The following is a 15,827-nucleotide window of genomic DNA, read 5'->3' as shown; positions in this document are numbered from 1 at the left end:
GTCAGCTGTGTGTGTTCGCATATGAGCATCAATGTTGTTGATTGTTACTATCAGGTTGCATACTTTGCAAGTGACGGTATGATATTCTTTGGGATGCTTTGGTAGACTTGATCTTGATACGTTAAGTTTCTCTTTGATGAAATCTATTGCATCCTCAGGCTTTGTTACAGTGGAAACCATAGTAGAAGATTTGAAGTGGTTGTCTTGAGTAGAATCACTCGCTGTAATTCTATTGTTCACGAAAATCTTACACAATGATGACGTTTGTGAAGCGACGTCACAATCCGACGTTTGAGGGACTTCTATTGTGTTCAGTACATGAGTCTTAGAATGTCTGTTAAGCACTCCGGACTGAGTAAATCTTTTCCCGCATTGTGAACACTTGAATGGCCTCTTCCCTGTGTGTACCCTTCTGTGGTCCTTTAGTATGGATGAAAAATCAAAGCGTTTATCGCAATACTCACACTTATACGGTCTCTCCCCTGTGTGTGTTGGAATGTGAGCATTAACCTTTGCAGTGGAACAAACATCGTTTGAACAAACCTCCTCTTTAACAAAAGCTATGGGATATTCAGGCTTTGTTAAGGTGGACACAACAGCACAACATTTGAAGTGGTTGTCTTGAGCACAAATACTCACAGTAGATTTATTGTTGACGACAGTCTTATGTAATGGTGACGTTTCTGATATGACGTCACAATCAGAGGTTTGAGGGATTTTTATTGTAGATGTAGAAATAATGAGTGCACGATCTGATTGTGATGTTACTTTAATAGAATCGTCAGTCTGTTTTGTTCTAATGTCTGTGGGGCATGTGGAGACAAATGGTATGTTTGTTCCATCACAATGAGAACCAGTTGAAGTCGAGACTTCCATTGAATGACCACATACAGCTTCTAGCGATTCAAGCTTCAAAGAATCACTTTGTTTATCAGGAAAATCTTTCAAGCTTTGTTCATTTATAATGTCATTAACCTTTGACCTTATTCGTTCAATCTCAGTTCTCTTCTCAAAATCGTCGCTATTAGAAATTGATGTCTTTGGAGGATAAACATGATAAATCGACTCATATCTACCGATCAAGGATTCCTTCAGAGCTTCTTTGATTTCGAAGATCTCTTTCATGACGTCATGGCGAAATCGCAGTAACACTTCAAGGATTCTGTCATCTCGCGATTCACTGAAAATTTCTCCGAGGTTTTGATGACGAAAAGATTGATCCACAGGCATGATGAAGTATTCAGATAATTTGTTATTTAATGAAAACACAAATCTGGAAATATAACAAAAATATTGAAAATGAATAGCAAAATATTAAGTCAAGAAAAACAAGTATTGCAAAGAATGTGCACAAACAATACGTTTGCAGAGTAATTCTGAAAGCTGTTCAAATACTTTAGTTTCCATTAATAAAAGTATTATCAAACAAGAATGTTGATTATAATTGTTAAACTCATGTTTCATTATTGAATATCATACAAACAAATGTTTTACGTATCTTGCAAGTTTCGACAAAAATTACAAACAATATACCAACAAAACGATTTCTGTCGATAAAGCAGAAACCTTTTAACATCATAGATAATAACAAATGTGATTATCATGAACGAAAGCATGGAATAGTTCATTAACCTTGTACGTAAGTGAACAGGGAAGAATGATAATGGAACATCGCTTCATTCAATCACACGAACTGAGATTCATTACTGAAGAGCTTGGTGAGCAACTATCAACAATTTTGATTACTAAATAAAAACCTAACATTTTAAACCGTAGTATTAACAATGGACTGAGGGTCCTGGACGATTAGACTGGTGAGCGGCTGATGACTTCCTGCCCTCTAATCTAGCCTGGAAAGACTTGCTCATATGCAGACGACAAACCATGATGATCAGCAAATCTAGAGCAAAAAATTCTAAAACTTGTCACAAATTGAGTAGGTACACTAACCAAATATTTAGTCACGATGTATTTTAACACAGAAATGTTGAAGTATCAATAATCGTTATGACAAGATCCACCACAAGCAAGTGGTTTTACTAAGAAAACCAACCATCTCTGAATTCCATGCAATTGTTTTTTTAAAATTGTAGCATCACAATGTGTAGTGTTGTTACGCGTTACAAACAATCATACAAAATATGTTTTTCAAATAAAATAAATCAGGCTAATCTGAGTGGGCTGTATATATCATGTTTTCTATGTTGCATTTAAAATCGAAATTTTTGCAGACTGCCGACATATTTCATAGCTCATGCTCCTGTCATAGTGAATGGATTCTTCATCCTTGTTCAAAGTCAAAATCACACTTTAAAGTCAATATTTTTACGCCACACAGCCACATTTTGAAAGAGATATTTCAAAGATCGGTTGGTGTTACTATAAACGCTGTTCAAGGCATCAACCAGCTCAACTCAAATCAGCAAACCATCTCAAAACGTCAAGCAAAAGCATGACGTCGCAGTGTTTTTGTGACCCATTGGCTACATACCTAGCAATACGAAGCCTATTTTAACATGCTTTAACATGGCGGTGGACACTTGGGCTAGGCATCAGGTCTGGTTCCAAGAAACTGTTCTGTGACTTTGTCAATCGGTGCGTGACAAACAAAAAAAAACTATTTGATAGTTTTTTGAAAATAGTAAATGACTTATTGGCCACATGCCTAACAAAAAGTGTTTCGTGGATGAATCTTGAAATGTCTTTTAAGAGCCCAGGATCGGTTAAATCTTTTGCTGCATTGTGAACACTTGAAAGGCCTTTCTCCTGTGTGTATCCTTCTGTGGCTATTCAAGTTAGACAAAAAAGCAAACCGTATATCGCAATACTCACATTGATAAGGTCTCTCCCCTGTGTGTGTAAGCATGTGAAGTTTTAGGTAGTTAGTGGAAAACTGCTTTTTACATACTTTGCATGTGACAGTGGAATGTTTTCTGGAACGCTTTGATGGACATGTTCTTGGTGTTACATCACTGAAGATTCCTCCTGTGTGGATTCGATTTTGGTTTTTAAGTCCATGATAAGTGATATCTTTAGAGTGTTGTGGACACTGACGAGACTTTTCATCAGTGCATGTTCTTCTGTGGGCTTTCAGAGATGATGAGGAATAAAACTGTTTGTCGCAATACTTACATTGATGAAACTTTTCTCCTGCGTGCATTTGCATGTGGTCTTTCATGTTAATGATTGCTACACGTATATTGCATGTGCCGCAAGCGACAGTGTGATAATTCCTGGGCCGCTTTGTTGGTCTTGACTTTGATGTTACGTTAATAGAGGTTAAGGTGTTGTCGATTCCAACACTGGTGGTTGTCGTAGAGTCTGAACTGAATCTATAATTTTGTTCTGAAGTGAGGACAGGAACAGACGGACATTGAGACGAACCAACATCGTTTGGGCAAAATTCCTCTTCAATCACATCTATAGGATCGTCAGCTGTGTGTGTTCGCATATGAGCATCAATGTTGTTGATTGTTACTATCAGGTTGCATACTTTGCAAGTGACGGTATGATATTCTTTGGGATGCGTTGGTAGACTTGATCTTGATACGTTAAGTTTCTCTTTGATGAAATCTATTGCATCCTCAGGCTTTGTTACAGTGGAAACCATAGTAGAAGATTTGAAGTGGTTGTCTTGAGTAGGATCACTCGCTGTAATTCTATTGTTCACGAAAATCTTACACAATGATGACGTTTGTGAAGCGACGTCACAATCCGACGTTTGAGGGACTTCTATTGTGTTCAGTACATGAGTCTTAGAATGTCTGTTAAGCACTCCGGATTGAGTGAATCTTTTCCCGCATTGTGAACACTTGAATGGCCTCTTCCCTGTGTGTACCCTTCTGTGGTCCTTTAGTATGGATGAAAAATCAAAGCGTTTATCGCAATACTCGCACTTATACGGTCTCTCCCCTGCGTGTGTTGGAATTTGAGCATTAACCTTTGCAGTGGAACAAACATCGTTTGAACAAACTTCCTCTTTAACAAAAGCTATGGGATATTCAGGCTTTGTTAAGGTGGACACAACAGCACAACATTTGAAGTGGTCGTCTTGAGCACAAATACTCACAGTAGATTTATTGTTGACGACAGTCTTATGTAATGGTGACGTTTCTGATATGACGTCACAATCAGAGGTTTGAAGGAGTTTTATTGTAGATGTAGAAATAATGAGTGCACGATCTGATTGTGATGTTACTTTAACAGAATCGTCAGTCTGTTTTGTTCTAATGTCTGTGGGGCATGTGGAGACAAATGGTATGGTTGTTCCATCACAATGAGAACCAGTTAAAGTCGAGACTTCCATTGAATGACCACATACAGCTTCTAGCGATTCAAGCTTCAAAGAATCACTTTGTTTGTCAGGAAAATCTTTCAAGCTTTGTTCATTTATAATGTCATTAACGTTTGACCTTATTCGTTCAATCTCAGTTCTCTTCTCAAAATCGTCGCCATTAGAAATTGATGTCTTAGGAGTATCAACCTGATAAATCGACTCAGATCTACCGATCAAGGATTCCTTCAGAGCTTCTTTGATTTCGAAGATCTCTTTCATGACGTCATGGCGAAATCGCAGTAACACTTCAAGGATTCTGTCATCTCGCGATTCACTGAAAATTTCTCCGAGGTTTTGATGACGAAAAGATTGATCCACAGGCATGATGAAGTATTCAGATAATTTGTTATTTAATGAAAACACAAATCTGGAAATATAACAAAAATATTGAAAATGAATAGCAAAATATTAAGTCAAGAAAAACAAGTATTGCAAAGAATGTGCACAAACAATACGTTTGCAGAGTAATTCTGAAAGCTGTTCAAATACTTTAGTTTCCATTAATAAAAGTATTATCAAACAAGAATGTTGATTATAATTGTTAAACTCATGTTTCATTATTGAATATCATACAAACAAATGTTTTACGTATCTTGCAAGTTTCGACAAAAATTACAAACAATATACCAACAAAACGATTTCTGTCGATAAAGCAGAAACCTTTTAACATCATAGATAATAACAAATGTGATTATCATGAACGAAAGCATGGAATAGTTCATTAACCTTGTACGTAAGTGAACAGGGAAGAATGATAATGGAACATCGCTTCATTCAATCACACGAACTGAGATTCATTACTGAAGAGCTTGGTGAGCAACTATCAACAATTTTGATTACTAAATAAAAACCTAACATTTTAAACCGTAGTATTAACAATGGACTGAGGGTCCTGGACGATTAGACTGGTGAGCGGCTGATGACTTCCTGCCCTCTAATCTAGCCTGGAAAGACTTGCTCATATGCAGACGACAAACCATGATGATCAGCAAATCTAGAGCAAAAAATTCTAAAACTTGTCACAAATTGAGTAGGTACACTAACCAAATATTTAGTCACGATGTATTTTAACACAGAAATGTTGAAGTATCAATAATCGTTATGACAAGATCCACCACAAGCAAGTGGTTTTACTAAGAAAACCAACCATCTCTGAATTCCATGCAATTGTTTTTTTAAAATTGTAGCATCACAATGTGTAGTGTTGTTACGCGTTACAAACAATCATACAAAATATGTTTTTCAAATAAAATAAATCAGGCTAATCTGAGTGGGCTGTATATATCATGTTTTCTATGTTGCATTTAAAATCGAAATTTTTGCAGACTGCCGACATATTTCATAGCTCATGCTCCTGTCATAGTGAATGGATTCTTCATCCTTGTTCAAAGTCAAAATCACACTTTAAAGTCAATATTTTTACGCCACACAGCCACATTTTGAAAGAGATATTTCAAAGATCGGTTGGTGTTACTATAAACGCTGTTCAAGGCATCAACCAGCTCAACTCAAATCAGCAAACCATCTCAAAACGTCAAGCAAAAGCATGACGTCGCAGTGTTTTTGTGACCCATTGGCTACATACCTAGCAATACGAAGCCTATTTTAACATGCTTTAACATGGCGGTGGACACTTGGGCTAGGCATCAGGTCTGGTTCCAAGAAACTGTTCTGTGACTTTGTCAATCGGTGCGTGACAAACAAAAAAAACTATTTGATAGTTTTTTGAAAATAGTAAATGACTTATTGGCCACATGCCTAACAAAAAGTGTTTCGTGGATGAATCTTGAAATGTCTTTTAAGAGCCCAGGATCGGTTAAATCTTTTGCTGCATTGTGAACACTTGAAAGGCCTTTCTCCTGTGTGTATCCTTCTGTGGCTATTCAAGTTAGACAAAAAAGCAAACCGTATATCGCAATACTCACATTGATAAGGTCTCTCCCCTGTGTGTGTAAGCATGTGAAGTTTTAGGTAGTTAGTGGAAAACTGCTTTTTACATACTTTGCATGTGACAGTGGAATGTTTTCTGGAACGCTTTGATGGACATGTTCTTGGTGTTACATCACTGAAGATTCCTCCTGTGTGGATTCGATTTTGGTTTTTAAGTCCATGATAAGTGATATCTTTAGAGTGTTGTGGACACTGACGAGACTTTTCATCAGTGCATGTTCTTCTGTGGGCTTTCAGAGATGATGAGGAATAAAACTGTTTGTCGCAATACTTACATTGATGAAACTTTTCTCCTGTGTGCATTTGCATGTGGTCTTTCATGTTAATGATTGCTACACGTATATTGCATGTGCCGCAAGTGACAGTGTGATAATTCCTGGGCCGCTTTGTTGGTCTTGACTTTGATGTTACGTTAATAGAGGTTAAGGTGTTGTCGATTCCAACACTGGTGGTTGTCGTAGAGTCTGAACTGAATCTATAATTTTGTTCTGAAGTGAGGACAGGAACAGACGGACATTGAGACGAACCAACATCGTTTGGGCAAAATTCCTCTTCAATCACATCTATAGGATCGTCAGCTGTGTGTGTTCGCATATGAGCATCAATGTTGTTGATTGTTACTATCAGGTTGCATACTTTGCAAGTGACGGTATGATATTCTTTGGGATGCGTTGGTAGACTTGATCTTGATACGTTAAGTTTCTCTTTGATGAAATCTATTGCATCCTCAGGCTTTGTTACAGTGGAAACCATAGTAGAAGATTTGAAGTGGTTGTCTTGAGTAGGATCACTCGCTGTAATTCTATTGTTCACGAAAATCTTACACAATGATGACGTTTGTGAAGCGACGTCACAATCCGACGTTTGAGGGACTTCTATTGTGTTCAGTACATGAGTCTTAGAATGTCTGTTAAGCACTCCGGATTGAGTGAATCTTTTCCCGCATTGTGAACACTTGAATGGCCTCTTCCCTGTGTGTACCCTTCTGTGGTCCTTTAGTATGGATGAAAAATCAAAGCGTTTATCGCAATACTCGCACTTATACGGTCTCTCCCCTGCGTGTGTTGGAATTTGAGCATTAACCTTTGCAGTGGAACAAACATCGTTTGAACAAACTTCCTCTTTAACAAACGCTATGGGATATTCAGGCTTTGTTAAGGTGGACACAACAGCACAACATTTGAAGTGGTCGTCTTGAGCACAAATACTCACAGTAGATTTATTGTTGACGACAGTCTTATGTAATGGTGACGTTTCTGATATGACGTCACAATCAGAGGTTTGAAGGAGTTTTATTGTAGATGTAGAAATAATGAGTGCACGATCTGATTGTGATGTTACTTTAACAGAATCGTCAGTCTGTTTTGTTCTAATGTCTGTGGGGCATGTGGAGACAAATGGTATGGTTGTTCCATCACAATGAGAACCAGTTAAAGTCGAGACTTCCATTGAATGACCACATACAGCTTCTAGCGATTCAAGCTTCAAAGAATCACTTTGTTTGTCAGGAAAATCTTTCAAGCTTTGTTCATTTATAATGTCATTAACGTTTGACCTTATTCGTTTAATCTCAGTTCTCTTCTCAAAATCGTCGCCATTAGAAATTGATGTCTTAGGAGTATCAACCTGATAAATCGACTCAGATCTACCGATCAAGGATTCCTTCAGAGCTTCTTTGATTTCGAAGATCTCTTTCATGACGTCATGGCGAAATCGCAGTAACACTTCAAGGATTCTGTCATCTCGCGATTCACTGAAAATTTCTCCGAGGTTTTGATGACGAAAAGATTGATCCACAGGCATGATGAAGTATTCAGATAATTTGTTATTTAATGAAAACACAAATCTGGAAATATAACAAAAATATTGAAAATGAATAGCAAAATATTAAGTCAAGAAAAACAAGTATTGCAAAGAATGTGCACAAACAATACGTTTGCTGAGTAATTCTGAAAGCTGTTCAAATACTTTAGTTTCCATTAATAAAAGTATTATCAAACAAGAATGTTGATTATAATTGTTAAACTCATGTTTCATTATTGAATATCATACAAACAAATGTTTTACGTATCTTGCAAGTTTCGACAAAAATTACAAACAATATACCAACAAAACGATTTCTGTCGATAAAGCAGAAACCTTTTAACATCATAGATAATAACAAATGTGATTATCATGAACGAAAGCATGGAATAGTTCATTAACCTTGTACGTAAGTGAACAGGGAAGAATGATAATGGAACATCGCTTCATTCAATCACACGAACTGAGATTCATTACTGAAGAGCTTGGTGAGCAACTATCAACAATTTTGATTACTAAATAAAAACCTAACATTTTAAACCGTAGTATTAACAATGGACTGAGGGTCCTGGACGATTAGACTGGTGAGCGGCTGATGACTTCCTGCCCTCTAATCTAGCCTGGAAAGACTTGCTCATATGCAGACGACAAACCATGATGATCAGCAAATCTAGAGCAAAAAATTCTAAAACTTGTCACAAATTGAGTAGGTACACTAACCAAATATTTAGTCACGATGTATTTTAACACAGAAATGTTGAAGTATCAATAATCGTTATGACAAGATCCACCACAAGCAAGTGGTTTTACTAAGAAAACCAACCATCTCTGAATTCCATGCAATTGTTTTTTTAAAATTGTAGCATCACAATGTGTAGTGTTGTTACGCGTTACAAACAATCATACAAAATATGTTTTTCAAATAAAATAAATCAGGCTAATCTGAGTGGGCTGTATATATCATGTTTTCTATGTTGCATTTAAAATCGAAATTTTTGCAGACTGCCGACATATTTCATAGCTCATGCTCCTGTCATAGTGAATGGATTCTTCATCCTTGTTCAAAGTCAAAATCACACTTTAAAGTCAATATTTTTACGCCACACAGCCACATTTTGAAAGAGATATTTCAAAGATCGGTTGGTGTTACTATAAACGCTGTTCAAGGCATCAACCAGCTCAACTCAAATCAGCAAACCATCTCAAAACGTCAAGCAAAAGCATGACGTCGCAGTGTTTTTGTGACCCATTGGCTACATACCTAGCAATACGAAGCCTATTTTAACATGCTTTAACATGGCGGTGGACACTTGGGCTAGGCATCAGGTCTGGTTCCAAGAAACTGTTCTGTGACTTTGTCAATCGGTGCGTGACAAACAAAAAAAAACTATTTGATAGTTTTTTGAAAATAGTAAATGACTTATTGGCCACATGCCTAACAAAAAGTGTTTCGTGGATGAATCTTGAAATGTCTTTTAAGAGCCCAGGATCGGTTAAATCTTTTGCTGCATTGTGAACACTTGAAAGGCCTTTCTCCTGTGTGTATCCTTCTGTGGCTATTCAAGTTAGACAAAAAAGCAAACCGTATATCGCAATACTCACATTGATAAGGTCTCTCCCCTGTGTGTGTAAGCATGTGAAGTTTTAGGTAGTTAGTGGAAAACTGCTTTTTACATACTTTGCATGTGACAGTGGAATGTTTTCTGGAACGCTTTGATGGACATGTTCTTGGTGTTACATCACTGAAGATTCCTCCTGTGTGGATTCGATTTTGGTTTTTAAGTCCATGATAAGTGATATCTTTAGAGTGTTGTGGACACTGACGAGACTTTTCATCAGTGCATGTTCTTCTGTGGGCTTTCAGAGATGATGAGGAATAAAACTGTTTGTCGCAATACTTACATTGATGAAACTTTTCTCCTGCGTGCATTTGCATGTGGTCTTTCATGTTAATGATTGCTACACGTATATTGCATGTGCCGCAAGTGACAGTGTGATAATTCCTGGGCCGCTTTGTTGGTCTTGACTTTGATGTTACGTTAATAGAGGTTAAGGTGTTGTCGATTCCAACACTGGTGGTTGTCGTAGAGTCTGAACTGAATCTATAATTTTGTTCTGAAGTGAGGACAGGAACAGACGGACATTGAGACGAACCAACATCGTTTGGGCAAAATTCCTCTTCAATCACATCTATAGGATCGTCAGCTGTGTGTGTTCGCATATGAGCATCAATGTTGTTGATTGTTACTATCAGGTTGCATACTTTGCAAGTGACGGTATGATATTCTTTGGGATGCGTTGGTAGACTTGATCTTGATACGTTAAGTTTCTCTTTGATGAAATCTATTGCATCCTCAGGCTTTGTTACAGTGGAAACCATAGTAGAAGATTTGAAGTGGTTGTCTTGAGTAGGATCACTCGCTGTAATTCTATTGTTCACGAAAATCTTACACAATGATGACGTTTGTGAAGCGACGTCACAATCCGACGTTTGAGGGACTTCTATTGTGTTCAGTACATGAGTCTTAGAATGTCTGTTAAGCACTCCGGATTGAGTGAATCTTTTCCCGCATTGTGAACACTTGAATGGCCTCTTCCCTGTGTGTACCCTTCTGTGGTCCTTTAGTATGGATGAAAAATCAAAGCGTTTATCGCAATACTCGCACTTATACGGTCTCTCCCCTGCGTGTGTTGGAATGTGAGCATTAACCTTTGCAGTGGAACAAACATCGTTTGAACAAACTTCCTCTTTAACAAAAGCTATGGGATATTCAGGCTTTGTTAAGGTGGACACAACAGCACAACATTTGAAGTGGTCGTCTTGAGCACAAATACTCACAGTAGATTTATTGTTGACGACAGTCTTATGTAATGGTGACGTTTCTGATATGACGTCACAATCAGAGGTTTGAAGGAGTTTTATTGTAGATGTAGAAATAATGAGTGCACGATCTGATTGTGATGTTACTTTAACAGAATCGTCAGTCTGTTTTGTTCTAATGTCTGTGGGGCATGTGGAGACAAATGGTATGGTTGTTCCATCACAATGAGAACCAGTTAAAGTCGAGACTTCCATTGAATGACCACATACAGCTTCTAGCGATTCAAGCTTCAAAGAATCACTTTGTTTGTCAGGAAAATCTTTCAAGCTTTGTTCATTTATAATTTCATTAACGTTTGACCTTATTCGTTCAATCTCAGTTCTCTCCTCAATATCGTCGCCATTAGAAATTGATGTCTTAGGAGTATCAACCTGATAAATCGACTCAGATCTACCGATCAAGGATTCCTTCAGAGCTTCTTTGATTTCGAAGATCTCTTTCATGACGTCATGGCGAAATCGCAGTAACACTTCAAGAATTCTGTCATCTCGCGAATCACTGAAGACTTCTCCGAGGTTTTGATGACGAAAAGATTGATCCACAGGCATGATGAACTATTCAGATAATTTGTTATTCTACAAAAACACAAATCTGGAAATATAACAAAAAATATTGAAAATGAATAGCAAAATATTAAGTCAAGGAAAACAAGAATTACAAAAAGTGTGCACAAACAATACGTTTGCTGAGTAAGTCTAAAAGCTTTAAGTTCAAATACTTTATTTTCCATTAATAAAAGTATTATCAAACAAGAATGTTGATGATAACTGTTAAACTCATGTTTCATTATTGAATATCATACAAAGAGATGTTTTACATAACTTGCGAGTTTCGACAACAATTACAAACAACATATCAACAAAACGATTTCTGTCGATAAAGCAGAAACATTTTAACATCAAAGATGATAACAAATGTGATTATCATGAACGAAAGCATGGAAGAGTTCATTAACCTTGTACGTAAGTGAACAGGGAAGAATGATGTTGACACATCGCTTCATTCAATCATACGAACTGAGATTCATCACTGAAGAGCAACTATCAACAATTTTGATTGCCAAATAAAAACCTAACATTTTAAAATGTAGCATTAACAATGATGAATGAAGAATGAACAATAGACTGAGGGTCCTGGACGAATAGACTGTTGAGTGCCTGAAGACTTTGTGCCCTCTAATCTAGCCTGGAAAGACTTGCTAATTCGCACACGACAAACCATGATGATCAGCAAATCTAAAGGAAGAAATTCTAAAACTTGTCACAAATTGAGTAGGTACACTAACCAAATAATTAGTCACGATGTATTTTAACACAGAAATGTTGCAGTATCAAAAATCATTATGACAAGATCCATCATAAGCAAGTGGCTTCACTATATAAACCAACCATATCTGAATTACATGCAAATACTTCAAAGGTGGGTTGGTGTTACTATAAACGCTGATCAAGTGCATCAACCAGCTAAACTCAAATCAGCAAACCATCTAAAAAGTCAAGCAAAAGCATGACGTCGCAGTGTTTTTGTGACCCATTGGCCACATACGTAGCAACATCAGGCCTATTTTAACATGCTTTAACATGGCGGTGGACACTTGGGCTAGGTATCAGGTCTGGTTCCAAGCAACTGTTCTGTGATTTTGTCAATCAGTGCGTGAAAAACAGAAAAACGACTTATTAAATTTTTGCAAATTATAGATGAGTTATTGGCCACATACCTAACAATAAGTGTTTTGTGCATGAACTTTGATATGTCTTTTAAGATCCCAGGATCGGATAAATCTTTTGCTGCATTGTGAACACTTGAAAGGCCGTTCTCCTGTGTGTATCTTTCTGTGGCTACTCAAGTTAGACAACCAAACAAACCGTATATCGCAATACTCACATTGATAAGGTCTCTCCCCAGTGTGTGTACGCATGTGAAGTTTTAAGAAATTAGTGGAAAACTGCTTTTTACATACTTTGCATGTGACAGTGCAATGTTTTATGGAACGCTTTGATGGACATGTTCTTGGTATTACATCACTGGAGATTCCTCCTGTGTTTTGTGTTCTCCTCTTCTCTTCAATCACATCTATGGGATCGTCAGCTGTGTGTGTTCGCATATGAGCATGGATGTTGTTGATTGCTACTCGCAGGTTGCATACTTCGCAAGCGACAATCCTATATTTCTTACAATGCTTTGGTAGACTTGATCTTGTTACGTTAAGTTCCTCTTTGATGAAATCTTTCGGATCCTCAGGCATTGTTACAGTGGAAACTATAGTAGAAGATTTGAAGTGGTTGTCTTGAGTAGGATCACTCGCTGTAGATCTATTGTTCACGAAAATCTTACACAATGATGACGTTTGTGAAGCGACGTCACAATCCGACGTTTGAGGGACTTTTATTGTGTTCAGTGCATGAATCTTGGAATGTCTGTTAAGCACTCCGGATTGAGTGAATCTTTTACCGCAATGTGAACACTTGAATGGCCTCTCCCCTGTGTGTACCCTTCTGTGGTCCTTTAGTATGGACAAAAAATCAAACCGTTTATCGCAATACTCACACTTATATGGTCTCTCTCCTGTGTGTGTTAGAATGTGAGCACTAACCCTAGCAGTGGAACAAACATCGTTTGAAAAAACATCGTTTGAACAAACCTCCTCTTTAATGAAATCTATGGCATACTCAGGCTTTGTTAAGGTGGAGACAACAGCAGAAGATTTGACGTGGTTGGCTTGAGCACGAATACTCACAGTAGATTTATTGTTGACAACAGTCTTATGCAACGGTGACGTTTCTGATATGACGTCACAATCTGACGCTTGAGCGACTTTTATTGTAGATGTAGAAATAATGGGTGCATGATCTGATTGTGATGTTACCTCAACAAAATCGTCAGTCTGTTTTGTTTCAATGTCTTTGGAGTATGTGGAGACGAATGGCGAGTTTGTTTCATCACAATGAAAACCAGTTGAAGTCGAGATGTCCATTGAATGACCACACACAGGTTCTAGCGATTCAAGCATCGAAGGATCACTTTGTTTGTCAGGAAAATCTTTCAAGCTTTGTTCATTTATAATTTCATCAACCTTTGACCTTATTCGCTCAATCTGAGTTCTCTCCTCAATATCGTCACAATTAGAAATTGATGTCTTTGGTGGATCAACATGAGAAAGCGACTCAGATCTACCAATCAAAGATTCCTTCAGAGCGTGTTTGATTTGGAAGATCTCTTTCATGACGTCATGGCGAAATCGCAGTAACACTTCAAGGATTCTCTCATCTCGCGATTCACTAAAGATTTCTCCATAGGTAGGGTTATCAACAGATTGATCCAAAGACATGATGAGCTATTTAGCTAATTTGTTACTTTATAAAATAATAATAATCTGAAAATATGAAAATAAGTTATTGAAGATTACTAGAAAAAAAACAAAAACAAGATGAACCAGAGCAGATATGCAATTAATAAAATCAAGTATTGAAAAGAACATGATGCCCAAAGAATGCTTTTGCTGAGAAATTATGATAGTTTCAAGTTCAACTACTTTAATTTGCATTAATTAAAACAGGGCCCCCCCAACCATCGTGTCATAAAAAGTTTACTACCAGGTTGCGAGAACGCACGTCCAAAATGCGAGTGGGTTAAAAGTAAGTCCTTGATCGCAATAGAAAAAAATTATTGTAACCATGCACTAAATACGTAGACTACAATTGAATATTACATATCGCAACATCGCAGCACAGCGGGGTCAAGGCACACCAAAACTTTCTTGGTAAGAACTTGTAAAACGTGACCTTGTAGCCCTGAACATGAACTCTGCCAACCCAATAAATTGCGAGGTGTGGAGGGAAGACTTCGTTCTCGACAGACAGACAGGCCACACCCTCGACATGAGGATTAATCCATGGCCTGTATAATCAAAATTGGTTGTTAATGATGATTGTATATCTATTGACGCAGTAAAGGATCCAAGGCTACTTGGTCACGCATCCCTCGACAAAATAGAAAAAAAAGCATATTTTTTGCATTTTTGCAACATTTTCTCGCAGGCTCATTAAGATGACGGGTGACATTGGGTAGCCTACTGATGATTTCATCAGTAAACTTAAAAAATAGCATGGGTGAAGTTCCAAGGACCCCTCAAAACCAAAATACTACTAAACTATTCAGAAGTGAACACCTTTTTCAACAACTAACTAACGATTAGCTAGTTAGTTAGCTTAATTGACCTATGTCAGATATGTTGAAATCGTCAACTAATGAACTATGGAAAGTCTTTTGTAATGGTGAAAAAAATATTAAAAGTAACTTTAATTTCAAATCAAAACTTGTCACTCAAACCTTTTAATAAAATCTAATTTTAATTTGATGATATTGGTCAAACACAATGCGTGTGTCTTGATCAAAAAACCATTACTAGACCTACAAGTGCACAAGAAGCGACCAAACCAACTTCAAATTGAACAAATTTTCTGGAAAGCAATCCTTCCAGACCTCTTCCTATTAAACTAGTTTACTTTTCCGACCTCTAATATGATATTGTCTATTTTATTTTGCAAATCTTGCTTAAAGTGCGTTCAAACTGGTATAAAAAATTAGAGCGACATTATAACTCAAATATCAAACTTCTTTTTTTTTTCCATCGCCGGTACGCATAGCTATTTTCATTTTAAAACCGGTCCGTGGGAGAAAAAAGCTTGGGGACCGCTGAATTAAATTATCATAAAAGAAAGAATTTTGATTACAATTGATCAACTAATGTTTTGCACTGACTGTAAGACAAAAAGTTGCTTTTAACATATCTTGCCAGCTTTGAAAAACATCACAACATATATAGTTATCATGATTATTTCATCAAAACAAGTTGT

General features: G+C 37.2%; 2 protein-coding genes across 2 annotated transcripts in view; both read right to left on the bottom strand.

Moving 5' to 3' along the window:
* Window positions 1-15,827, bottom strand: part of LOC145783592 (uncharacterized) — a 77,447-nt gene that overhangs the window by 41,073 nt on the left and 20,547 nt on the right. The window lies entirely within an intron of this gene.
* Window positions 8,213-11,519, bottom strand: LOC145783594 (uncharacterized). Its single transcript, XM_082595488.1, has one exon. The coding sequence runs from the start codon at window positions 11,517-11,519 to the stop codon at window positions 9,525-9,527; it is 1,995 nt and encodes a 664-aa protein (XP_082451614.1). The 3' UTR covers window positions 8,213-9,524.

Source organism: Aplidium turbinatum, chromosome 14 (assembly GCF_918807975.1).
Source record: "Aplidium turbinatum chromosome 14, kaAplTurb1.1, whole genome shotgun sequence".
Classification (NCBI taxonomy): Eukaryota; Metazoa; Chordata; class Ascidiacea; order Aplousobranchia; family Polyclinidae; genus Aplidium; species Aplidium turbinatum.
Note: the sequence above shows the minus strand (reverse complement) of the source record. Positions and strands in the feature narration are given on the sequence as shown.

What these genes read in the sequence shown, in the direction of transcription:
- LOC145783594 (XM_082595488.1), bottom strand. Translation starts at nt 11,519, where the DNA reads ATGCCTGTGGATCAATCTTTTCGTCATCAAAACCTCGGAGAAGTCTTC.